Source organism: Hemicordylus capensis, chromosome 1, assembly GCF_027244095.1.
Source record: "Hemicordylus capensis ecotype Gifberg chromosome 1, rHemCap1.1.pri, whole genome shotgun sequence".
NCBI classification, from domain to species: Eukaryota; Metazoa; Chordata; class Lepidosauria; order Squamata; family Cordylidae; genus Hemicordylus; species Hemicordylus capensis.
Genome location: NC_069657.1, coordinates 431,479,239 through 431,506,570, shown reverse-complemented (window position 1 = coordinate 431,506,570; position 27,332 = coordinate 431,479,239). Strand labels below are relative to the sequence as shown.

The 27,332-nt window shown below is 46.3% G+C and overlaps 1 protein-coding gene across 6 annotated transcripts in view; it reads left to right on the top strand.

Annotated features, from left to right (window-relative positions):
• The window catches only part of KLC4 (kinesin light chain 4), a 71,402-nt gene that overhangs the window by 16,074 nt on the left and 27,996 nt on the right, over positions 1 to 27,332 (top strand). For 4 of the 6 annotated variants that reach the window (XM_053313275.1, XM_053313272.1, XM_053313276.1 and 1 more), the window contains exons 2-10: positions 15,430 to 15,700; positions 17,381 to 17,611; positions 17,839 to 17,917; positions 18,139 to 18,361; positions 18,665 to 18,752; positions 19,675 to 19,776; positions 20,056 to 20,229; positions 20,340 to 20,439; positions 21,246 to 21,298. In XM_053313275.1, the coding sequence (XP_053169250.1) occupies positions 15,452 to 15,700; positions 17,381 to 17,611; positions 17,839 to 17,917; positions 18,139 to 18,361; positions 18,665 to 18,752; positions 19,675 to 19,776; positions 20,056 to 20,229; positions 20,340 to 20,439; positions 21,246 to 21,298 (1,299 nt within the window). In that variant the 5' untranslated portion in view covers positions 15,430 to 15,451. Of the gene's footprint in view, positions 1 to 2,394; positions 2,595 to 14,204; positions 14,226 to 15,429; positions 15,701 to 17,380; positions 17,612 to 17,838; positions 17,918 to 18,138; positions 18,362 to 18,664; positions 18,753 to 19,674; positions 19,777 to 20,055; positions 20,230 to 20,339; positions 20,440 to 21,245; positions 21,299 to 27,332 lie in introns of those variants that run through there. The other 2 variants (XM_053313273.1, XM_053313274.1) reach the window with 2 other exon arrangements.

The window sequence follows — 27,332 nt, the reverse complement described above, 5'->3', positions numbered from 1 at the left end:
TAGCTCCCCTCTCTTGAATGTCGGGGTGCTGCCTCCCCTTGGGGAGGTCTGCCCAGACTAAGAGACTGATAGGGCTTCACCAATCAACCACCTCTCAAGAGTATTGCAACTTACGTAGGGGCCCAGGTGGTTCTACCCTGGATTTAGGGGGAAATACCAACAGATATGTGAGGAAACCCAAAGAACCAGACCCAAGTTGTGTTTTATAACTTTACTCATAAAAGGTATTCAGAATTACAGCAGGGAGAAGGCTCTGGCAAGCAAAAGCTAAAGCTCCAAATTTATTCTAGACCAGCAATTCTACCTAGCAGGGATGGGATGGGATGGGATGGGATGGGATGGAGGGTAGAGAGGAATGGAAGAGGAAAAGAAGGGGGGGAGAGAAGAAGATGGAGGAGGAGGAGGAGGAAAGTGAAGTCCATTACCCAGTGGCAGGGAACCAACAAATGGCTAGTTGGCTGATTCTCCCGGCATTCAAGATGCTAGAGTTCGTTGAAAAGCAGCGGTGTGTGTGTGTGTGTGTGTGTGTGCGTGCGTGCGTGCGCGTGCGCGCGAAGCAAGTGTGCAGCATTGGAGAGGGTTAAGATGTGCCTTCTGGACCTACCCTCTGATTATCCAACCCAAGCTCCAAAGTCTTATACTCTTCTTCACCTTTGATGGGCCTTGAGGATGGTCGGTCAGCTCCAGTCAAAGGTGCCCACCTTGACGCCAGTCTCCAGAATTCCAGTCCTTAGCTGTTATTGTTTCATCCTCTCAGGGGCATAGCAAGGTTGGAGTGGACCCAGAGACAAGGTTTTAAAATGGGCCCCCCTTCACTGAAGCTCAGCTCATGAAGTAAAGAAATCTTAAATGAGGCTGAATAGTGGTAACAAAGAGCATAGTAAAATTTATATATAACAATATTTTATTTATTTATTTTATTTTATTTTTTACATTTATATCCCACTCTTCCTCCAAGGAGCCCAGAGCGGTGTACTACATACTTGAATTTCTCCTCACATCATCCTAAATTATTTTTAAAAAGGTTTTGTAAACTTATTTATTTGTTTATTCAATTTCTATACTGCCCTTCCAAAAATGGCTCAGGGCAGTTTACACAGTAAACTGCACACAAACACACAAATTGTGGACAATGCAAATCATTGAATGGTACAAGAGAAAGACATGCTCTTCTGGTAGCTCCAGGTCTTAACACTCACATCAGTTTCGGAGGATGAATGCAACTGAAGGAAGCCTGGGCAGGTGTGCGGCTGGGGAAGTCAGTCCTGTGACTTGCCTCTGGGAGCCCCCCCCCCTGGCAGTGGGCCCCCAGACAACTGTCTCCTCTTGCCCTATTGTAGTTACGCCCCTGCATCCTCTCCCTCTGTGTCTCTGCATTCCAATCCTTGTGTCTCAAAGGTTGTTGCCATTCTCTCTTGTCCTCGGCCTTGACTAATAAGCAGTAAATGCCATAACCATTGTTGTATTCCTTCCTGGCCTCTGGGTCGATTTCACTTACCATTGGGATTGGTATGGGAGTGGGAGACCCGCTGTGAAGGGAAGGAGATTACAGTGGAGCTCTTTCTTCTACAGAATGCAATTGCCAGGTCTTTGCAAATTTGCCACATTAGATCCATAACATAGTAACTAGTTTTCCTCTAAGCTTTGGCCCTAATACATGAAATGCAACTAGCAGGGGATATGGAATTCTTTTCCAGTCTATCTTTTCAAAAGTCAGGGCTTATAATCAGCAAGGTCGCTCATAATTCTCTAAGTCATTCCAAAGTTCAATCTTCTTGGAGCAAGGTCTGCTTGCCACTGTGTTCTTTTGGAATGAGAGGACGACCAGCAGCAAGGTGGATGGACTCAATTACGACAGCAATGAATGCACCGCTGCAAGGCCTTAATGGCCAAGTTGAAGACAGATCATCCTGGAGAGAATCTGTATATGTGGTCGCTAAGAGTCGACACCGACTTGTCGGCACTCATATCTATCTGTTATATTTATATACCACCAGATTGAGATATAGATATATCCTGTATTTAGATTGAATATAAGTGAATAAAATCATAACAGAGGTTGGGGGAAAGCCACGAGGATTGGGGTTCATAACACTTGCTCAGTAGTGAGATTCTCAGAGAAAGGGGGCAACGTAGCAATTGACTGCATGTCTGACTAAAGTGTTCCCTGTAGACAGCAAAATGGTCTGCTGGAGCAACGGGAGATGTCCGTGGAAGGTCTGGGTGGGATGGTCTTGAAGAGCAGAGCTTGATTGCAGCTGCAGGATTGGTGGCATGGGAGGCTGCTGATTGCTGATTTGTGCTCCTCTGCCTTTCCATCACTTCCTCGAGACCAATGGCTTATGCCGATGTGTATCTGCACTTGCAGGAGAGCATCGGCTGTTTCTCGGTAGTCTGGCTGCATCTCTTCCCCTGCTGCTGCTGCAGTGGGTGGGTCACCAAGCTGCATTGTATCTCTGCCTCCAGTTGGGGAGGGAGCTCAGATCAGCAGATGCTGCTGCCTTGCTGCGTGCAGCTGATTCCCATTACCTTGCAGCTCCTATAGCATCCCTTGCTCTGCGGAGGCTTCTGTGGAAAACGGGCTTCTCCATGGTGTAAGTTGCTCTGTGTCTCGGGTGGGGAAGTTCCCATGTCAGGAGCTGTAGGACAAAGATTGGGGCACTGTTGACAAAGAGCGGAGCTTATCCTTGCTTTTGCAGTCAACAGGAGCAAACGGCGTGCCCTGTGGGGTGGGGGGTGGGGCTGAAAGGCAGAGCGGCTAGCTATGGCCTGCATTTAGCAAGGGCCGGCTGATGTCAGCCCACAGGATAGGGCTGGATTAAATGGAACTCCGAATCATTGCGATGGCTTCACCAGAGTCTAAAGCAAGCTGGGTGGGGCTGTGCTGCTGGCGTCGCCAGACAAAGCAGAGGAGAGCAGCTGACGGGCAGCTTCTGTGGACCGAGTATGAGCTCATAGGTAGGAGGCAAAGCCAGCATTGCCCTGGGAAGTCAAGAAATGACCTAGATGCTGGAGTTTGGCGATGCACAAAAATGGCTAGACCACGTCAATCTAAGGCTTTAAAAAACAAAACAACAACAACAACTCTCATTTATAAATATGGGTCCATCTTATGGTTGTTACCTTGCTTCAACTTGCTGCAGTTCTTTGGAAGATGAGGCTTGGCTTTCCAGCCTAGTGAGTTCCTGAGACTCAGTGGGATCTGATAGATCGGTGTCAACTCAATTGTGGGCAATGCAAAGTTAAAAACAGGATTAGTGTGCTGTGGCAGTCAGTGCAGAGCCAGTGTAGCTCAGCAGTGAGAGCATCTGACTTCAATTCCCACCTCCGTGTGCGGCTCAGTGCTCCTCTGCCTCAGTTCCCCACTTGTAAAATGAGTGTAATAACGATCTTTGTAGCAGAATTTGGGGGAGAGCAAACTCAATAAAAGTGCGAAAGCATGTAGCACTTTTAGTAATAGTTAAATCAGTGTAATGTACTGATGTACAGGCGAGCACTTTTTATTGTCTCGCGATCTTTCACAGGCAAGGCCCTGATTCATCAGAGGCTGGAATGGCGTGGCAACCGCATGCAGTCCTACAAAGGCTAATTGTGTTCACAGTGTGAAGCAGAAATCCAGCAGCAGCAGTGGCACTTCCAGAGCCACTTGGCAGAGTCGTGGCTGTTCTCGTGGACAGTTCCACTTCATGCTGTAGATGGGAATTGTATCTGTGAATGCTCCTCCTTGAAGACACTCCTTGCATGTAGAAGGCTAAGCCGAACCATTCTTTCGGACATATATGCAAGGCTTCCACCACCACCACCTTTAATGGGTTGTTGACTTGTGTTTGGGTTCAAGTCCCAAAATGGATCTGTGGGAAATGCAAAGTAAAGGAGGAGATGAATGCACTGTGGCAGCCGGTGCCAAGCCAGTGTAGCTCAATATTGCAAGAGTCTGATTTGGGGGTAGATCTGGGTGCAGTACCCACCTCTGTGAGAGGCCTAGGGCAAGTCGGTGTCCTCCTGCCTCAGTTTTCTGTTTGTACAAAAATGTCTCCTTCCTCACCCCCAGCCTCAAGTGGTACCATCCAGACAAAGCTGTAGGGTTTTGCACAATCCGTTTGCTCGTGAACCGGTTCACCTTGAACCAGGCTGGTTCAATGGTTTGATTACAAACCAGACCGGAGGTGGTCTGGTCCTTGATCAAACCGAACTGAGCCCGGTCCATGGTAGATCAGTTTGGTGGTTCGAGGGGCTATGCTTGTAAAGGGGAATCCAGTGAGAGGGCACCTTTTAAAAGTAAATTAAGGTTCATAACAGCCCGGTGGCACCCGCCACTGCTCCTCGAAGCCCCCCTCATGCAGCCCAAGTGCGTGACACTCTTTCCAGCAACCCAACCTCATGGCAGCAGTGTGATTCCGGCCTCTGCAGATGCACAGAGGCCATGCAAATGGCATCCATGGAGGCCAGAACTATTCCGCCACCACATGGGCGGGTTGCTGGAGTGAGTGCTACACACTTGGGCTGTTCCAGGGAGACTTGAAGGAGTGGCGTGGGTGCCACTGTGCTGTTAAGAAGCTTAATCTACTGTTAAAGGTGCCCTCTCACTGCCCCTGCCTCCCTGCTTCCCTATAGAAGATTTGCAAAGATTCCTCCACCTCTTTGCTTGTAAAGGGGAATCCTCACCAGATTTGCCTTTACAGACATAGCCCCTCGAACCGCCGAACTGGTTCAGTCAAACAAAACAGACCGACCCGTCGGTTCGACCAAACCGGTTCATGGATTAGCGGTTTGGTTAGAATCGACCAATCTGCAAAATTTGGTTCATGTACACCCCTACAAGGTTGTACTGCTGGATGCTGTTGATTGTATAAGCTGAATCTGGGAAGCAGAGGATAGTTCTGATGCAGGATCCTGCAACCACACATCAACATTCTCTCAAGCTGCCCTTGACGTGGCAGTTCTGCATGTATGTAAGGCATAATCCTGCAGCTAGTGAAAGGCCTTTCGGGGAAGAGGCCTGCTGAAGGAATGCCTTTCCAAGCCATCCTGCCTTGAATCTCAGAATGTTCTACAGTGAGTAGAGATTGTGAGCACCATGAACCGTGACCAGCCTGTGGACCGCAGCCTCCCCTGCAGAGAGATTGCACATTAAGATTTCATATTGCAGACTTGCTGTTGTGTGTGCGTTCAGAATCTTGGGCTATGTAAGATGCATTAGCCATGTTTCCTGAATACAACTCCTTCTGAAGCCAATCAAACACAAGTTTAATTGCCTGCCTTAAAAGGGGCAGTTCCTTCATGGGTACTGTGGACAGAGCCCCGAGTACTTCTAGTGTTGGTCCTGAACCTCACTGAGTTGCTCTAATGCAGGGGGCTCCAACTCCCATCATTCCCAGTGGAATGGACTTTGGCCATTACCACAATGGACTTTGGCCATTACCACCCATCATACTTGGCCACTGGGCTTTGGCCATTGTGGAGGGGAATGATAGGAGCTGTAGTCCTACAACATCTGGGGATCCACTCCTGAGAACCCTGTTCTAGAAGTACTCATGGCTGAGTAACCAAAGGCAAACAGTTGGCTGGAACACACTATTCCCTCAATGGACAAAGCTCAAGCCAGACAAAGATGAAGGTGGTTTGTCTGTCTGTGTTGGGAAACGGTGCTCAGCCTTCTATGGGTGGAATTGCACTTTACCTGAAGGATCAGGTCCACAGCTTTTGGAGTGCCAATGGATCCTATGCTATCCCTGGAGAAGAAAGTGGCTTCCATTGCCTGTAACACCTTTCACCACCTACAGCGGGTGCACATTTCCTAGGTGGAGATAGCCTGGCCATGGTCATCCATACTCTGGGTGACATCTTGCTTGGACTACTGTAATATGTTGTATGTGGAATTGCCTTTGAAGATTAATTACTTGGAGCCAGTGTTCCCTCTAACAGGGATTTCCAAATGTTGTTGACTACAACTCCCAGCATCCCCAGCTGCAGTGGCCTTTGGCTGGGGATTGTGGGAGTTGTAGTCAACAACATCTGGGAATCCCTGTTAGAGGGAACGCTGAATCCCTGTTAGAGGGAACGCTGAATCCCTGTTAGAGGGAACGCTGTAAGAATTAGCCACCAGAACCAGAATCAGATTGATGAGAGCCACTTGACTGGTTCCAGTTAGTAACCTGGCAGCAATATTTTACACTAACTGAAGGTTCCAACCTTCAGTTAGTGTAAAATATTGCTGCCAGGTTACTAACTGGAACCAGTCAAGTGGCTCTCATCAATCTGATTCTGGTTCTGGTGGCTAATTCTTCACCTGGGCACCTGAAGCAACTGCTGCACAAACCTGCCCAGTCACAAAGGCGATCCTTAGCTTCTGAAGTGAGTTGGATCATGGTGCCTGGGGAAAGGGCCTCTTATCTTGGGACTAACAGAGTAAGATGGAGAAAATTTTAATAAACACAAAAAGGTAGACATTTGTCTGTCATCTTCTCTTCACCTCTTCCTTAGCAGCAAAATAACCGCTAGCTCTCTCAGTCGAATAGGATAAAATGTCAAGTGCACGCATCCACTGTAGTCCATGATCACACTGAACTGAAATTTTTGTATTTTGGTTTGTGATGCCGCTCTAGAAGTGCTGATCCCCCACCCCACCACCACCACCTCCTTAGAACAAACTTCATGGGCGGGTTCAGTTGAACCTCAGCTCGCCACCACTCTTTTACGTGATAAGGCTGGAGCCTTTAAACAGAGTGTTGCAGCCCATGTAGAGGCGTGATTCTGATGATCAATTCTTACACACGAGTAAAGGATGAGCAAAGAATCTGTCAGTGTGCTCTTGAGCAGGGGAGTATGTAGGGCAGTCAGGGCACGTGCCCTTGGTGCCACTTGAAGGGGGGTGCCATTTTTTAAAAATTTTAAAAAAATTAAATGGCTGCCAAAAACAAAATGGCCACCATGCCAGGCCTCACAGAGGCCATTTGAGCATGCGCGGTGGCCATTTTGTTTTCAGTGGCCATTTAAAAAAAATGTTTTTAAAAATGGCCACTGTACATGCTCAAATGGTCCCTGTGAAGCCCTAGAGGCCAGCGAGGTGAGGGGAAACCTTTGCAGACCCCCTCCCCACGGCCTTTAGGAAACCTCCTGAAGGGGCTACAGGTAATTTTTTAAAAATAATATAATATAAGTCACTGTACACCTATTTCATTTGGCACTATGTACAGAGAATCAGGGCTTGTGAATACTGAGCTGAAGCTTATGAGCTTGGATTATATTCATTTGCTCTTACTTTGCTTCTTGTGATAAGTGAGTTAAATGTGATGTCTTAATAATATGGCTATTAATGGTGAGTTTGTCTTTGAATCAGTGTGAAATCCTTAGTATTAAGGCCCACTGGGAGTTTCTTGCTCTCTTTCTTTCATTTTAACTGTCTTTCTGAAATATATCCCAAGCAGTGACACAGTTTATTCTGCATATCCTTTAATTATTTTCAGAGTATCTGGGAAAAGTCAAATTCTCCATTTATTTTTAAAATTTATGTAATAGTGATACTACAATACATAGTAGAGAAGGCACTTCTGTTTAGTTTTCCAAGTACACGTCCACATTGTATTTGGGTATTTCATGAGCCACTGTGTAGTTTTCCAGCATTTTTTTGGTCTGGCTACATCCACAGCTAAATAGTTTTTGAAACATTAAAAGATTAACGAGTTTGACTTGTATTTTTCAGCTGATATTATGGTAAAGTTATCTGAAAGATGGGTGTAAGATGTTTGGACAGGGGGCGCAATTTCAGTGCTTGCCCTAGGCGCTATTTTCCTTAGATACGCCTCTGTTCTTGAGTGATGTAGGAGCAGACATGTTCGAAATCAGCCTCCAGCCTTCTTGCGTGTAAGAGTGGCGGTGGGCTATGGTTCATCTGAACTGTCTCCCTGTGTTTCTTGCTTCCTCTGTAACCCCGGGATGTTACCCTGCCTTTCCATATAGTGAAGCTCTGCTTGCTTTGCTAGCCTTCCAAAGTATACCTTGTCAGTTCTTCACTACCTCCCATTTTATTCTCTATATAGTGCCATCCATGTATATGATACTTTACAGAGAATGAGAGGACAGGTCCCTGTCCTCTCGGGTCTTACAATCTAGAAATAGACCCATAGAAGAAAGTGATAAACAGTGGGAGACTATGCCATTATTTAAGTTGTATTGTACATACTTGGACTTGGTTTCAGTAAGGTATTGGGACTCTGGCATCGAGCCAAAAGTTTCATGGCAAAATTGGACTTAAAATCGAGGTGGGAAATCCAGCGATTTTCAGAGAGGGTTGGGAGTAGTGCATCCAGGTGGGATCATTGTAAGGTTAGCCTCCAAGGGCCTTTCCTAAGACATCTCAGATTTTATGGCCTGCAAAAAAGATGGGTTTTGAAGAACAGTTTGGAGGAAATGAGAGATAGCATCATGGAGGGATTCTAGGAGGTAACTACATGCATTACGGACAGCCAGAGAAAAGGAGTAGAGTCATTTTGAGGGAGCAGGAGACTTTCAGATAACTGAGGGTGGTGGAGCTGGATGTGCAAAACTCTCGCTTGCCCTCCTCCGTCTATTAAAAAAGATCTGAAAGTGCATGTAGACCAGAAAACAAGGATTCGGACATAATAACCAGATATATAAATACGAAGAAAATATTTACATGAGAGCAAATATGGATGTTGCAGTATAACTGTGTTGAAAGATGAACAGGAAGTCACATTGATATGTAAAAGCTAATAAAAGTAAAGTGCAAAAAAAAGAAAAGAAAGTGCATGTAGACCAGCTGGGCGGGTGGGGGGGAGCAGGTGTGGTTAGGGTTCAATTACCATGTTAGCAACTTTAAACATGCCTCTTCTCCCTTCCCTTCTGATCTCTCCTGCTTAATTGTTATGACTCAGTCATAGCAAGTGTAGCCTCGGGGTGCAGCAGTAGTCCTGTTGGAACTCACTTGTTTGTCTTGACAGAAGTATCGATGAGCTTATTCAAACAGGATGCGAGTGAGCATTTTGTAGGCATTGCTTCATTGCCATTGTGTTGCTGTCTAGGTTGTGACAAATGGGTTTTAGTGTGCCATAGTGACTGTCTGTGACTCAGGTGTTTGCATGCAGACTTGGCAAACAACTGAGACAGTGATGTTACACAAATGTCAAAGTACACAGGTGCTCTCCACAGCAATATAGTGCTTTCACCATAAAACGGATAGCCAAAGTGGACATCTATGAATCTTGAGATATAAACATGGAGTTGTGGGCAGGGCAACATCTAAACAAAGTACTTTTAAGGTCATCTCAAAATCTCATTTTTTGCTACCATGGTTTGGTAGTAAATGGCCAGCAGGTGGCACTGCAAAACTGCACAACGGCCAAAGCCATCAACTGAACTCTGTATAGAAAAGCAACATGTTTTTCAGAGTATTTCTTAATTTGGAAACCCCCCTAATTAGTCTGACTAGAGTCCCATTGAAATTAACTACTTTACTAACCTGTCTCACTGATTTCAAACTTACTTAGTCATAACTGGCTACTCTGGATGTTGACTGTGATTGGACAGTTCTTTGCTGATTTTCTTTGTCTTATTTTGGCCTGGGAAAATTTACTTTACTGATCTGTGTGGGACACAGGAATGTAAAGACTGAGATAAGGGACTATTGCTTAGGAGTGGGGATTGGAACTTGCAAGATTCATCTGTCCCACGTCAGAGTTTCCCAGTAAAAGGGAATGAATAGATGTATCCCTTTTGGTTTAGGATTTAAATGAGTGACTGCTGGCAATAGGCCACACAAGCTTTTACTTTCCCCCTCTCTGTCTGCATTCAGTGGTGCCACTGAGATCTAGCCCTTTGTTCTTATTAACAAATTACTTGGGAACCAAGGCAATCCCACCTTCACCTTGCCTGGGTCCGACAGCTTGCCGTCCTGACCAGACACACAACCTTCCGCTTTTCCTCCATGAAAGCAGAGATGGCCCAAGACACTTTGAAGCCTATGGCAGAAAGTCCAAATGGTGCCCCCTGCTACACATGGTAGTGAAAAACAGAATAAGCTAGATAAGTGACGGTTTGCTTTTCTTGAATGGCACCCCAGAAATCTGCCACCTGAAACGCCCAGCATGGCTCAAGAAGGTAGTCATGAGCACATAAGACAGGGGTTGTTAGCCTGGGGTCCATGAGGTATGTCCAGGTGGTCTGTGGGGAGCTAAAGGTAGATCCCCAAGCATATCATTTATAATCAAATATGCTACATTCTGTACTAGTCTTTAATTCTAATTTCCCCTTCACTGTTGACACAGCTGTAAAGAGACATCAGAGCAGAACTAAGTATCCTGAATAATTAATTCCCCCCCTCTAATTTTTTACCAGAGCCTTATGAAAATGGGCTGGATGGGGGAATAATAAACCGAAGCTGAATCCTAGCAAGATGGAGATGCTCATTGTTGAGGGGTCGTGATCTGCAAGACGGGATAGAACTTCCTGTTCTGGACAAGGTTACACTCCCCCAGAAAGAAGAGGTCCATAGCTTGGGAGTGCTCTTGGAACCATTAATGTCCTGAATTTGTCAAATGGTGGTTTCATATCTTACTCCAAAGAGGATGAAGGGGAAAGTAGAACCCATCGAGCCCTCTCTTGGACACAGCTTGCTGTTAGTTCACACCTGAGGCTTAGCTTGAGGGGTCAACCTTAGATTGCCCTTGAAACTAAAAGGAAGATGCTCTTGGCAGAACAAGCCTCTCCCTGGAGCTGTCAAGTCTGATAGATGTATGCCAGTATTTCTGACAGGGATGTTTCAAATCCCTTTGACAAGACGTTGAACGACTGCCACAGATAATACGTCTGCAGTTCTTTCTTTCTGACCTCCTGCTCACTATTGATCAGAACAGCAGAGCTGTGGGGTGGACCATTGGAGCCCTAAGGCTGTAGAAGGTCTTGGCCCCTGGAGTTCTGCACAGTGCTTGGCACTGATGAGCATTGGGCTGCTCTGTGCGCAGGACCCTGTGCATCGTGCACTCCGATCTTGCTAGTTCTGCAAACAGCCTCCCTGCCCTCCTCCCACTGCTTCTGCAGCTTTGTTATGTATGCAAGGAGAATTGTGTGGAAGTGCTACATGCGGGATTTATAAAAGAAAATTAGATCTTGGACAGCGTGATGGAAGGGCGTTGCGGTCGTAGCACAAGGCAAGAGTGGGTTGTCCTCTCTTTCACTGAGAAGACATTTTGATGTTTTGTTTGTTTCAAGTTACTTTTTAAGCTATCTTGCAATGGAACTTCAAGAGACCAAATTGCCAAGAATCCTGAGCGAATGCATTGCTTAATCAGCAACAGGTTTCTGTGGATTGGCCTTCGTTGTTCTAGTTCTCACAGTGCTTTCCGCAGGAAGCGCCACAATGTGGACGCAGAACAAACACAGGACCCACCAGCCATGAGATGCTAAGCCCTACTGACTCCCTCCGCCAACACTGGTAGCAGAGTGCAGCAGTGTACTCTGCAGATCCCTTCATCCCGCCCCTCCCTGGCCCTTTCCCACAGCGTGTCCTCCCTCTTTTCTTCCCAGCCCCCCATGATCCCATTGCTTCCACCATGCTGTCCACAGTCTGGTTTTTTAAACTCTGTAAAAACCACATCCACACCGTTCTCTTGTATACATAATGCCGCCACAGAAACTGTGAGGGAAGGAGTTTGCTAGCTTGCAAAACGGCTAAATCTGAGCAACAGGTGCCCTTGAACACAATAAGCAAAATGTTCCGAGTGTGTCTCTGTCTTTCTGCATTGATGTTCTATAATCTGGAACGTAGATGTTGCAGATGAGTTCTGCACTGATGTTCTGGAACATAGGAAGCTTCCTCCTACTAAGTCAGACCTGGTCCATCTAGCTCAGGATGGTCTACACCAGGGCTGCACAACTTCCACCCTCCTGCAGATGATGGACTACACAACTCCCATCACCCCTGACTCTTGGCCGCCGGGATGATGGGAGTTGTAGTTCCAAAAAACAGCAGGTAGGCTGAGGTGGTGCAGCCCTGATCCACACTGACTGGCAGTGGCTCCCCAAGGTTTCACACAGGAGTCTTTCCCAGCCCTACCTGGAGATGCCAGGGATGGAACCTGGGGCCTTCTGCATGCAAAGCAGATATTCTCCCATGGAGCTGTGACCTCATCCTGGAACTGAGACTGACCTCCTTCATGTACATGCCATCTGTGTGACACACATTCGTTCCTGTGTTCTCTTGCACAACTTCCTTCTCCTGTCACATGCCTCCTGATTGTTCATTTTGCCTCTTGCATCCTTGTCAGCCCCTGTGAGAACATTTCTTTATGTTGAAAAGCAATATATAAACATACCAAATAACAGTCTCCTTTGGTACCATCCTTGTACTTAAGCATTGGCACAGTCTCTTCCGTCCCTATATCAGGGCCCCCCACCTTGGATCCCCCAGATGTTGGAGTGCAACCCCTGCCGTCCCCTGCTGCAGTAGCCAAAGGGGATTCAGGACCGGGAACCCCTGTTTAATCCTCATTCCGCGCACATAGATACTCCTTCATTAAGCTCTACAACAGACACCTTGCTGTAGGCTTCACCTGCCCAAGAGCTGAAAATGGCAAGGGCATAGGGCAGAGATGTCTTGGTTTTGGCCCCACAGCTCTGGAACCCCCTCCCAAAGAAGTCCTGCCATAGCCAGACCTTGTAGTCTTAAGAAGCACATTTGCTTTTAGAGTATTTTCAAAATATTCCATGTGATAGCTTGCTTATATTTCAATTACTCTAGTCTTCTTTTTCCGTGGTGTAGGGAGGTCATCCTCAACGTGATAGATTTATCAGCTCCTGCATGCTCTGTGACAGGACCAATCAAATTTCAGACAGTCTAGTTCCTAGGCACTAGGACCGGGGAGACCCGAGTTCAAATCCCCATTCGGCCATGATACTTGCTGGGTGACTCTGTATGTAGTACACCACTCTGGGCTCCTTGGAGGAAGAGCAGGATATAAAATGTAAATTAAAATAAATAAATAAAATCTTGTTTGAGGGAAAGCTAAGATACAAATCTAAAACACACTGGCACACTACTGTGGCCCAGATGTTTTTGTAGTAGGTATGGGCTTTTTTGATTTAGACACTGTGGAAAAGACCTGGCCCCTCAAACCACAACTAATTAAGTTGATGTATCAGTTTGGCTTCTTTAATATAATTGGGGCTGGACTGATTTAAATCAAAGCACTTTGTTTTGACAGGGTTGTTTTGTAACACAATTCCCCACCCCCATAGCTCTCCAATATTGTAAAGATGGTGGAGAGAGTAAAATCAGGGTGTGTATTTTGTAATGTTCTTTGTGGTGTAGTGGTTAGAGTGTTGGATTGGGACTGAGGAGACCAGAGTTCAAATCCCCATTCAGCCATGAAGCTCACTGGGTAACTCTGGGCCAGTCACTTCTTTCTCAGCCAAACCTAGCTCACAGGGTGGTTGTGAGGATAAACATAACCATGTATATCTCTCTGTGCTCCCTGGAGGAAAGTGGGATATAAATATAAAAATAAATGAAGAGGATCCTTTTTTGCTTTGGGGAAATCTTCTGCTTTAGGAGCTCTTCCCTGTACAGTTAGGGATATCTCACCCCTCTGATTCCCAGTCTTCCACCACCTAGCTCACGGAGGGGGTTTCTCCCTACCCACCCCTGCAACAAAGCTCCATTCTATGCTGCCTCTGCACTTCCCGCAGTCAATGGAACCCCACCCCCAATGGTGCACCACATGCACTATTCTTCCTCTCTTGGAGCCAGAGAGGGACCATCTCCCTTCCTTGCTGCCTTGGAAGAAGGAACTGGAGGTCGTGTTCCGCAGCTTCCTTATCTAATTTTGTCTCCTTCTGCCTGCCTTCCAACTGCGCGGCTGGCGTGGTAGCAAAGACCTGGCCTTGAGGAGTGGAGGTGCCACCTTGAGAGCTGCACGGCCAGCTGTGCTGGGAGCCTCCCATTGTTTTGAGTGGGACTTTCTGTTGGACTCCTTGGTAAACACAGAGAGGCGGTCCGTTGCCTAGCAAAGTGCCCAGAGCACACAGAGGTGGGACTTTCTGAGAACAAAGGCAGATCTGCTGATAGCTCCTGCCCTCCTCCTTCTCCTTGCCCCCTCCTTGCCTGGCTAGCGGAACCACTCGGCCTCCTACCAAGAGGGATCACGTGAGCCCAGGTTGTCTTGCTGGCTTGCCTTTCTAAGCGGGCAGACAGCTCCAGCTGCTGTGAGGAGGTAAGCCCCTCCTGCTGGGGGTTGAGGTTGAGCCTTGGAGCAAGGGGGCTCTGTGGCGGGCGGGGGGGGGGTCGTCTGCAATGGAGCAGTTAATGCTGCTGCTGCTCAGAGACAGCGTAGGCAGGTATTGGTTGAGAGGGAAATCTTTGTCTCTGCAGAATCTGGAACTCTCTAGTTTCCATTGGCGAAACTTTCTTTTAGGTTTGAGCTACTCACACTGTGTGTGTGTGTGTGTGTGTGTGTAGGAGAGGGAGAGAGAGAAGGTGGGCAGCTTTTCATTTGCAAGAATAGATTTCTGTTATGGGATTTGTCCTCTCCGGAGTCCTACCCCACTTCAGGTTTCAAGTATACCTTGGTGATTTCCCTTCTCCTCCCCCCTCACCTGTCGGACAGGTCTCACAAACCTTAATCCTCATTATACAATAAAACCAAACATTTCTGTAGTGCATTACAAGTGTTTTATATTCGGGGGGGGGGGATCAAACCTTGGAAGGAAGGAAAAGAATGAGAATGCATAGTGGATGTCTTGGAGTGTGGCAGTTAAGATCACTATACTTCTAAGCATACTTGGAGGTGCTGAACATGTCACTCACTCATTATTTCTTTTGTCTCTTCTGGATATTTTTCCCCAAATCCTCCCACCATCATTTCTGAGAGTCGGGATCCTAGTTGGTTTTTCCACCTGGGGTGTTGCAGACCCAGGATCTGGTCATCAAGGCTTCCTATATATGTTTCTTCTCTTTGTACTCCTTAACAAGCGTTTCTTTTGTGGCGAGAAATAAAAGCAGCTCAAAGACTTCCTCTTTCCCTCTCCAAATCTATATTGAAACTATTTGTCTCTGTTATTCTCTGTGACCTCTGGGCAGGAGACACGTTCATTGCAGTTCCTCCTGTGCTCTTAAATGGCAGCTAAATCAGCTTTCTTGGTTCTCAAAGCTGTGGGGGCGGTGGGAGAATGTCAGCATTGACGTAACGGTCGCCTTTACCAATGTGTGCTTCTGCAGTGACCTGTTGTGCTCTGTATCACCTCTTTCTGCAAGGACAGAGCCTCCTGAGCATTGTGGGCATTTCTCTGCAGGCAAAGAGGTTAAACCACAAACCTCTCTCCATAAGATCTCATCTGTGCCATTGTCATGGTGTTTCAAGCTCTGTCCTATGCAAGTGAAACTGTGCTCTCAAATAATTCTTCCCCCCTCTCTCTTAGGTGAGGTGGTAGCTGGAAGACTATGTCCACAATGGTGTATCCTAGAGAGGAGAAGATGGACAAGCTGAGCCAAGAGGAGATCATCTCCAACACCAAGCTGGTGATGCAGGGGTTGGAGGCCCTTAAGAACGAGCATAACTCCATCTTACACAGCCTGCTGGAGACCATCAAGTGTCTGAAAAAGGACGAGGAAGCCAACCTTGTACATGAGAAAGCCAACCTGCTGCGCAAGTCGGTGGAGATGATTGAGCTGGGACTGGGAGAGGCCCAGGTGAGCTGCAGTCCATTGGGGAGCACCTTGACATGGTTACACAATTAAATACGGGAAATTATGAACAAGTAATAGCATATATTGCCTTTGGTGGTTTTGGAAATGCCTTCTGTGGAGATTTTGGGAAAAAAATGTTTGGACAATTGCGCTTATTGGATATACTTTGAGTATAGACGGGGCGATGTGTTTATGCCACTATTCTACACCAGCACAGAACTACTGCAGAACTTGGACATAGAAATCAACCTCCTGTAAATCTTGGCACTCTCTTTTGTGTGTGTGGGAGCGGGGCATGTTTTTCAATGCAACTTTCTAGCCCTTGTGGCTGTAAGAATAGGCCTGAAACTATGCCATGCCTGGTGCCATCTTGGAAGTCTCAGCTTGGACTCAACAGGATTTCTGTTTCTTAAGTTGGGCATTGGTGCCCTGCATTAGTCCCCTGCTCAGCCTAATTATTTTGCAAAAGTAGAATAAATTGTTCAAAATAAGCAAATATGCTTAATTTGACGAATGTATAAAAGGTCAAAGGTTCAGTTTTTCTAGATGCAGGATCTGGGAAACCTTCATACAGAATTGTGATGCCTTTGGCAGAGCATGATCGGCCCTAGGCACACAAACCTGGGCAGCAACTAATTATGCCTGGACGACAGGCGGCAGAGGGCCAGACCTGTCTTTCCTCTTCCACTTGCTCTTCCTCCTCTCTAGCCAACCGTACTGCTTGCCCCATCCTCCTTGACAGACACTGGATGGAAAGAGGCAGTCACAAGTGTGTTCAGTGTACAAAGCTGAAGTTTGCCCACAAGCCCTTAGTGATGCCTCTGAAGACTTCAGGGCATGTTCTCAGTTTGCATGGGGCAGCCAGCCAGTTGGGTGGGCTTGCTTGGCATGGCTACCTGTGTTCCCTGTCATGGGGAATCCCAGATGCAAAAACTCCCATAACTCCCATCAAAGGCCATTGCAGCTGGAGATGATGGGAGTTGTAGCCAGCAACATCTGAGAATCCCTGTTACACAGCAAGCACTGGTGGCTACCCAGAACAAAGCTGGTGTGCATTCCAACCTTGTGCACTCCCCCTATCCACTTCCCTCTTTTGTGTCAACTGCAGCCTTACGGCCCCTTGACAAGAGGAGGTGCATTCTGGAGGGTCCAGTTGCCAGACCCCAGCATTTGCTACTGGAGTTTCAGACTGAGGTTGGACTAGGTAACCAATCAGTTGCCTTCAGCTCTGACTGATGTAGTAACCATATTGAGGTCATTCACACAGTCAAAAACTGTGTTCTACCTGGGTTTGGGAGCTGTATGTGCTCGCAATTTTTGGTTGTGTGGAAGCAAGGTAGGAGGAAAAGCTATCCTGGTTTTCCTCCTACCTTCATCCTACACAATCACTTCTACCCAGGTTTTCATCCTACCTTGCTTCCATGAAAATTGGGAGCACACAAGCTCCCAAACACGGGTAGAACCCAGTTCTTGATTGTGTGATGGACCTCATTGTGTAGTTTCTTGTGGGCCTCAGAATTCCCTGCAGTGGTTTCTTCACTGACTTTAGGAACTTCGGTTTAGCTGGGCAAGAAGTTCCTGGTCAAGGAATAAGGGAACTGACTCTCTAAACAGGGACCTGAGGGAATTCCCGAGTGTAGGTGAGGCAGTAGCAAAGACCTGTCCTGACTTTTCTCTGGTCAGGTGATGATGGCTCTATCGAACCACCTGAATGCCGTGGAGTCTGAGAAGCAGAAACTCCGGGCCCAGGTGCGGAGGCTGTGCCAAGAGAACCAGTGGCTGCGGGATGAGCTGGCTAACACCCAGCAGAAGCTGCAGCGGAGTGAACAAACGGTGGCACAGCTTGAGGAGGAAAAGAAGCATCTGGAGTTCATGAACCAGCTGAAGAAATATGACGAGGATGTCTCCCCGTCGGTGAGCATTGAAACACAGGCACTGTCTGCCCATTTGTCTTCCTAAGACAGGCACAGCTCATTTCAGCTGTAGTGGATAGGGGCCTACCCCTATTGGGTTGATGTTTACCTTTCTGGGGAGGAGGACCTTGAATGGGCTTGCTTGGGGAAGTGTTAGTGCAATGCAAGGCTCCCTGTCTCAATGCACACTTCTTGCTTGTGGTGGGTGTTTTCTCATCTGTGTCTCAGGAGGAGAAGGAAGGCGACTCAACAAAGGATTCCCTGGATGACTTGTTTCCAAATGAGGAAGAGGATCAGGGCCAAGGGTGTATGTTGCATTCTTCTTCTCTTGGGGAGGCAGGGAAGGTTGGGAAGAAGGGTTAAGAGGGGTGGGGGGAAGGCGGCCAACCTGAAATCCCACATGGCCAGTTTGAGACTAGGGAGACCTAGGAGAGGCAGATCTTGCCTAGGTTTATCCTGTACGAATAGGGCATGGCATGGCATTGCCAGCTGCCCCCTCTTTCCTTGCTAATGTGACTATTTTTGCAGTGCCTCAACACAGCAGCGCAGTTGCAGCTGCCCAGCAAGGTGGCTATGAGATCCCGGCTCGCCTGCGCACCCTCCATAACCTGGTGATCCAGTATGCTTCACAGGGACGCTATGAGGTGGCCGTGCCTCTCTGCAAGCAGGCACTAGAGGACCTGGAGAAGACTTCGGGCCATGATCACCCTGATGTGGCCACCATGCTCAACATTCTGGCCTTGGTATATAGGTGAGAGTGAGGAGCTCTCTGTCCTGTGGGGTGGTGTAAACATGCTATGAAGTTCTGCACTCAAACTGGGCTTTTTCCTCCCATTATTTGGCTGTGGACCTGCTGCCTCAGAGTGGGAAATGGAATGGGGTAGTGATGAGAGAGCTCAGTGTGTTGAGTTTTACTCTGAAGAGTTGCGGGGTGGGGGTGGGGGGAGACGACGTCCCTTAGAAAGGAGATGCCGTGTGCCCCTTCGGGTCCTGCATGGTTTGAATCTCTGTCCCTCCCAGTATTGCAGAGCATTTGTAACATTTTGTGCCGCAGGGATCAGAACAAATACAAGGAGGCAGCTCACCTACTGAATGATGCACTGTCTATAAGGGAGAAGACGCTCGGCAAGGACCACCCTGCAGTAAGTAGCCATTTCCTTTGAACTTGCTAGGAGGGAAGGTTTGAGCAGGTGGGAGCTGCGAGGTGGTCGTGGTCAGCTGACCAGCTCACATGACCATCGAGTGGGACAGCTGACCTCCAGAACTATTGAGTGTGTAGTTTTTGTTGAGAACAAGGCTGGATGAAATTTATGCAAAGGGGATAAGGAGGGCCTATAAAAGCTATCTTGAGGAAGAAGAATTTCCACCCCTGGTTGCTGGGCTGACGCCTTCAGTCAGATGAGGAGGGTGATGCCAGTGAAGTACCTGGGCTCCCGTTCGGAAGCCTTCCTGCTGTGCATTTGCCAAGTAAGGAAGTGGGATGCTTAGGAACAATCTTATGAGCAAATAATGCAGAGTGTTAATGCAGGACAGGTAAGGGAAATGGAGGAGGGAAGCTCTGAATGCTCCCTGTAACAGAGAGAACAGGAACAAGGCCCTGTTTGTCTGCAGCCGAGTTACTTGGGCAACAGGTCTGTATAGAAACTGAAGAATGGTGCTGAGGTTTCAAGTCATACACAGATGTATCCTTATAAACAATATCTTTATTAAGCTGTCAGCCTACATGCCACTTCAGAGTTCCTTAAAGAAGTGTCAGGTCTCTGTCTCTTGTATACATGTTCCAGTTCTTGGCATCTTGTGTGAACACTCTTGATGTCTTGGGTAAGACTATTCCTGATGTACCTAGAACCACCCTCCTACATGCCCCATAGTTCCTCCTGGCCATGTGGTGCTGTAGCAGCTCTCAGTATGGAAACCAGCTCTCTGTTTTTTGCCGTTGATGGTTTAACAGTGGTGTCTAGAGGAATGTTGCTTTAGATGTCCAGTCCTATCCCACTTCTTGGGTTCCAACCCTTCCTCGTTCTTCCTTGGCTCTAATGCCTGGGTGCTTGTGTCCATCTGCAGGTTGCGGCAACCCTGAACAACCTGGCGGTTCTCTATGGCAAAAGGGGGAAATACAAAGAGGCAGAACCATTATGCAAGCGAGCACTGGAGATCCGGGAAAAGGTATCTCTCTGAAACATGGAGGAGGAAGTACCTGGGCACTGGAGAAACAGACCTGTGGGTCTCTGCATTGCTATTTTTAGCACTCCTGATCTCTATCACTCAGCCCCTTCCCAAGGAAAAGGGAATGCCTGTCAATGAATTGTATGCAAAAGGAGCTGCTTATTCCAGAGTCAGAACTTCTAATGACATTCCCCAACCTGCTTTCCCCAGAAATAAGACAATTCAGCAGTGTTCTCCAGGCTCTTCTCTGTAACTGGTTTTCTCTGTTGTCTGCTTCAGGTGCTAGGCAAAGATCATCCAGATGTGGCCAAACAGTTAAACAACTTGGCTCTACTATGCCAGAATCAGGGCAAGTACGAAGAGGTGGAATATTACTACCGCCGAGCGCTGGAGATCTATGAGTCCCGCTTGGGACCCGATGACCCAAACGTGGCCAAAACAAAGAACAACCTGGTGGGTCCATTGGGTGATGGCTGGGGCATCAGAGAGGGTGTGTGTCAGGCCTGGTGATGGGAATGCTGCCTTTGCTGAATTTAAGATGCTGTTTCCATTCTTTGTGCCAGGCCTCCTGCTACCTGAAACAAGGCAAATACAAGGATGCAGAAGTCCTCTACAAGGAGATCCTTACCCGTGCCCATGTGAAGGAATTTGGCTCTGTAGATGGTATGTACAACAAAAAAGCAAGGAGGCGATGTGTGGGGCTTAGCGGAATTCCTGCTAGTGGTCAGACTGAAATGGGAGTACCCCAGGACTACTTATGAAGGGAATTCCTTATATAGCTACACCTGCCACTAAGTGCAGAAAGGCACCAGCCAGTGGCTCCTGCCTCTGACCCAGAGCTGGAGTTTCATAGGAAGCCGCCTTAGACCAAATCAGGCCATTGGTCCATCTAGCTCAGTATTGTCTGCACAGACTGGCAGCGGCTTCTCCAGGGTTACAGGCAGGAGTCTCTTCTAGCCCTACCTGGAGATGCCAGGAGGGAACCTGGGACCTTCTGCATGCAGATGCTCTGCCACTGAGCTATGGCCCCATTCCTTAAGCGGAATATTTTACAGTACTCGGATGTATGCTCCCATCCAAATGCAAACCCAGGCAGACCCTGTTTAGCAAAGGGGGACAATTCATGCTCACTTCCACAAGACCAGCTCTCATTTCTCTGGTCTTCCTGACAAGACAAAGAAACCATATGTTGGACATTCCCATGTGCAATCCTCCCCTCCCCACCCCGTTCCCCAATCTCTGCATTCCCTTATTCTAGTTCTTCTGTCTTATGCTCTGCACTGCCTAGTTCCTTTGTAGCATAGCTGGCAGAAGCATCTTGGTCAAAGGGAATGAGGAAGCAGGCTGACATGGGAATATGTTGGCATCCTCTGTCACAATTCCAGAGTGTAGCATTGCAGGGAGATTTCCTTTGGAACTAATGCCCAAGTGGTCCCCACCCTTCCTCTCTATCTTTCTTGCCCCCGCAGATGAACACAAGCCTATATGGATGCATGCAGAAGAAAGGGAGGAGATGAGCAAGGTGAGCCCAGGGACATTGTTCTGAAGCATGCCTTCACATGGCAACCCTCGTGTACAGACAGCAGGAACCTGTTGTGCACCTGAGTTTATGTTGTATACATAATGGCTGCCCTGGAAAATCAAAAAAATGCAAAGAAGAATGCAGAGACCTGGTGTGCTTCTGAGGTTCCCTGGGCTAAACTGCAGGATGCAGGATGGCATTACTCTCTCAGGAAGCAGCACACCTTCCATGCTGAACTTCTGTCTAGCAAAAAACCATTGGAGAGTCTCCTCTCTCCATACGACATTTACAAAGCTGACCTGATGTCTGAAGGTTTTTGGTTTTTTCCCCCTGGGGTTTAGCATCTCACTCTTGTCTCCCAAGCAGCTAGTGGGAGCCAGGGGGCTATAACTTAGAGCAAAGGAACTAGCAGCCTACACTATTTGTCTTATTGTGACTAGGCTTGCTAAAGACCCTTCTGTGGAACATGTTGCTGGGAAGAAGTGTGAGAGGGTATGTGTGCGTGCATGCATGCAGTAGGTGAAGTTGCCTGTAGTGACCCAGGCTCTCCGTATCCCTGCCCATCAGGGAAATAAAGAGAATCTTTGTTTCCCTTGCTGTGAATGATCTCAAAGCAAAGTTGGGGAGGGCTGCCTTGGAATATTATTGATCAAAAGCATCGGACTCTTCTGTGGCGTCTTGTAAGGAGGTGAGTGAAATGATTCAGCAGTGATTTGGGGTTTTGATTCTGCAGCATTTTGGGATTTTGCACTAGAAGGCCTCCACATTCTGCAGCTTGGTTGCTATAATCCCAGAGACTTTTAGTCTTATCAAATGCTCCTTTTTTCTTATCTCAGTCTTGCAGGAAAAACCTATGCAATGAGCCTTTCTGGAAGGGCGCTATACAAATTGAATAAATAAAAATAAAATAAATAAATAAAATAAAATGTGCTATCAGTGCCTCCCTTTCCGATAGAAGTGAATAGGTTTTAAATTCTTCATACAGTCTTGGCTCTAAGCAGGAAGCAGTCGGAATGAACTCCATCCAGTATGCAAATGGAAAGAGATTCATTGCTATGGAAGGTGTCCTGATTCAACCCTGACTGTTTCCTGAAGTGTATACTAATGCCAACATCTTTCCTAACTGGACAGGCTTCTCTTTAGTGTGGTGGTTCTATCTCCCTGGTGACACTACATCCAGTAGGGTTGTACCTCTGAGTACAGAGAAGTGCACCTGTCAAGAAGATGGAGCATACCTTCCCCTCCCATCTTTAGTTCAGCATTTATTAATTCAGTATACACAGGATTAAGTGTACACTAAGCATACACTAAGGCCTAATTCACACTTTTAGTCATAAGTGTGTTTGCTGCTTATACATGGATGAATCCATGTATTTATAATACTTTTAACTTAACTTATAATACTGTATTGTAAGTACTTAAATACTTTAAATGAGTTCTCAACTGTGGGTACTCAGATGCTCTTGGGCTACAACTCCCATCATCCTCAGCCACAATAGCTGAGGGGGTGATGGGAGTTGTAGTCCAAGAGCATCTGAGGACCCAAGGTTGAGAACCCTTGTTGTAAAATGTGTGTTTGTAAACACACAGTTGATATGCACCATCAAGCTGGGTCTAAGCAAGAGTTCCTGGTACATGGATCCCATGGGTCCCTTTTTATCTTTACAACCACACCTCTTTATTTTCTCATATAAAATAAAATCAAAACAACACAATATCAAAATTAAAAGATTGCAGTATTTATACCTCTAATTGCATTGGTAGAAGTCGTGAATACATTTCCTTTGTGAATTGATTCCAACACCAAGGCTCACCAATCTACTCTTCAGAAAATGGAGTCCTTTTAAAAGCTCTGAACACATTAATCTGCCTGCTTTTAAATCAAACACAATGAAATCCAGGGAATCACGGACAACAAACCAGTGTGTAAACAGAGATCCGTGAAAAAAACTTGGCAAGGTCAAAATATATTAAACATGCACATAAAGAATGTCTATAAACATACAAAATATACAGCTGGTCACAGACCATGAATAGAATTAGCAAAATATAACAAATGCAAAAATACAACAAGTAGAAAATGTGAATGTACAAAAAGTTCAAGATCAAATCTTCACAGCTGGAGTACAAAACATGCAAAGTACTTCGAAGCTGCAGATGCCAAAACATGTCTTCATTCTTCACAAATAAGAAATGTAAATCCCTTTACAGGCGTCCTAGGTTATCTCGCCAGTTTAGAAACAAGAAGTACATCATACAGAAGTACATCATATCTATATATAAATGAAAAATATTGACACAATATGCATTCAAAATAAACAATCTACTCTTTCAGCCTCAGCAAAACAAACCACCTATCCGGAACAGCCTTGCTCTATCAAGCGGCACACAACAATGTTTATCCACCCCAGAGAGGTGGTAGATAGAACTGAATCTAGAGCCAATAGGACTAAGCGTAGTGAGTTACTTCAGGATCAACCTACGAAACAACTGGACCGATTAGTATGGTCCATTGAGTACACTCCTTTATCTTATTAGATTTAAAAGGTGATTTATAGGCATTGGCATCTAATTGCGGATGTGCCAGGGTGCAGTAATGTCCCAGTTGTGGCATTTAGGAAAACTAAAAGTTTGAGGAATTTTTTGACCCACTCCGATTTTCTTAAGAAATCATTGGAGAAAGATGTTCCGCAAGGTTTTTACCCATGTGGTAACTGTGTAGCTTGTCCTCTGGGTCTTCAGACCACTGAATATTGCGATCCAAGCATGAGGAAGCGTGTTCCTTTGGTGTGTTTTTTCCCCCCTCTAATTGTAAAACCAAATGGACTGTATATGTTATGATCTGTCCATGTGATTTATGGTACATTGGGATCAGTACTAGAGCTATTATGACTCGTATACTTGAACATAGGTCGAGGATTAAGAATAAGGTACTGGATGCTCCATTAGTTCAACATTTTGTGGATAAGTCTCATTCACCAGAAGATCTCAGGTTTTTTGTTCTATTTAAATATTCACCATGTTCCTTTGAAAAGCAGGCTATTCAGAGGATTCTTCTCCAAAAAGAAGCTTGGTTTATTTACAAGTTTAGAACGTGCTCACCTACAGGGTTAAATGTTAATTGTAATTTTTCTAGTTTTTCATAGTAGATATATGTGGTGGATCACTGTTTGAGAGTATAGAACATATTGAGTATATTCCCTCCACTTGTTGTTAAGTGGATGATTCAGCTACGGTGTATTTAAACCTCGAGTGTGCTTTGAGCTCCCTAAGGAGGCAAACATGCTCGTGCAGACATTTGTTATGTGCCGCTTGATAGAGCAGTGTCGTTCCAGATAGAAGGTTTGTTTTGCTGAGGCTGAAAGAGTAGATTGTTTATTTTGAATGCATATTGTGTCAATATTTTTCATTTATATATAGATATGATGTACTTCTGAAGAAGATTGTTTCTAAACTGGCGAGATAACCTAGGATGCCTGTAAAGGGAATTACATTTCTTATTTGTGAAGAATGAAGACATGTTTTGGCATCTGCGGCTTCGAAGTACTTTGCATGTTTTGTACTCCAGCTGTGAAGATTTGATCTTGAACTTTTTGTACATTCACATTTTCTACTTGTTGTATTTTTGCATTTGTTATATTTTGCTAATTCTACTCATGGTCTGTGACCAGTTGTATATTTTATAGACATTCTTTATGTGCATGTTTAATATATTTTGACCTTGCAAAGTGTTTTTCACAGATCTCTGTTTATATACTGGTTTTAAATCAAGGCATTGGTTCATCAAGCTCAGTATTATTTACAGTGTCTGGCAGTGAGTCTTCAGGGTTTGAGAGAGGGATATTTTCCATCCCTCCCTGGAGATGCCAAGGATTGAACCTGAGGCCTTCTGCATGCAAAGCATGTACTCTGTTGTTGAGTTATAGCCCCCACTCTTCCCCTTTTATTCTGCAGTTTTATGGGAAGAACTTTGGCAAGTATGTCCAGTTGGTGCAGTCATCCACCTTCGCTCTGTAGGGCACCATCCTGAATCATACTATGGGGCATCTGCTCAAAATCACACACGCCATCTCAGTCATAATTACAATAACACTTTTGATTAGTCAGTATTACATAGGTACGCAGGGAGCTGCCTGATACTGGGTCAGACCATTGGTCCTTCTAACTTTGTATTGTCTGCTCTGACTGGCAGTGGCTCTCCAGGGTTCCAGCCAGGGGTCTTTCGCAGCTCTACCTGGAGATGCCAGGGATTGAACCTGGGACCTTCTGCATGCAAAGCCAGTGCTCTACCGCTGAGCTAGGGCCCAACCCCCGTTACTCTGGTACGAGGAGAAGTGGGTGGCCTAAAGCAAGCTGGAGAGTGAGAGCTAAAGCAAGCCGGAGAGTGAGTGCCTACGCAAAGGCTTCACAGCTAATAACTTGTGTCTGAGCAGCTAAGCCACATCAGCTTGTCTTTAAACGCAGAAGGGAGCTTTCCAGAATGACTAACAGATGAGGCTTTTTCAGCCAATAGGAAGCAGTGAGGTCATATATTTTTGTTGGAACAAGGAGCTCTTCTGCCTGCCCACCCTTTAAATTGTAATGTATTCTGATTTCAAAAGCAAAGTTTTCATTCCTGTCGATGTCCTCTTCCGGTGGCATTCTTGGTTTCTCTTTTGTGCTATTAAAAGGCATAAAAATCATCTTGCTGGAGAACTGCTCTCTCTCTCTCTCTTTTGCATGTTTCCTGTCACATTTTATACATATAACGTCACAGAGAATCTGGCTGTGTCTCCCATATGCATTGGAAGCGTCCCAAGGTGTTCAGTGGGACTCCCAAGCAAGTGTGCATGAGATTGAAGCCTTAGTCACCTTCCTGAGAATTGCCTGTGACGTGTACTGGATCATGAAAGGAATAAACAGCAGTGATAGCCTGATCCCAAGGGGATGTTGGCCAGGTGCCTCTTGCCTAGTAAGGTCCTGCTGAGATGAGCTTTGGGGGTCCCATGAGTGTCTGTAGTCGCTGGGAAGGAGGCAACAAATTTCTAAAGGGCTGAAAGGGGATGCTTGTCACCCAGAGGTGTCTGGGTCCCATTCTTATAAAACTGTAGCAGTTCCTAAGAATCCATAAGGATTCTTAGCAAATGAGAGTACGCTGTTGTACAAGGGGAAATAAAGTGCAGGTTGTCATCTTCAGAATGCACAATCATTTGGAAGTCCTAGTGAGATCCAATGGGACTCGCTTCCAGATAACTATGGATAAGTGTACAGCTTAAGGCTGCCTGGAGAGAGAAAGTTTCAACTGAACTGAGCAAATACGCTCTTTCTGCCCAGGAGAGGCATTGCACAATGAATGGAGCCGTTACCAAGGCATCGCTGTTTTAAGCCTGTAGAACTGACGAATGCTGGACACTTTGGATCCCAAAGAAGGATCTAAGTCACACACACACCCCTTGCCATTCTGGCCTGTAGATGCCCTCCTAGTCTGTGCTTCACTGTGAGTCATTTTATCTTAGTCATTTGTGCAGGGGTATATAGCTGATCAAGGCACTGATCTGCCTTCAGAGCCACGCTGGCTGAGACTTAGTGCACTTTTTATGTGGAAAAGCTGCGGGAACCCATAAAAGGCTTGATGGCAGAGTAGCTACACTCACACATCAATGGTCTCCTGTTACCCCAGGCTGCCCTCTTCGCACTGCAGTCACGCTGAATACCACAAGAAAGTGTACTAGAACCTAATTTGTATTCATTCATTATCTACCCGTGTTGGGCAGAAATCCCAGCTTGTCCCAGAGATACGAAGGGAACAATAATTGGAATACACACAGTTAGCATCTAGTTTAAAATTAAAATATAACCTTATTTGAACCTTATTCCTGCTACATCTGGGCAGCCTGTCTATCTCAGTGATGAGCAGTCCACACATTAAATGGACTTGCTGAGGATTATCAAGCCAAGATCCCTTTTGGGCTTCTAATTCAGTACAAACTAGGAAATCTTTGTCATCTAGCCTTGCTGAGGCTACTGTACTTCTGCAGCACATTCATCCGTTTGG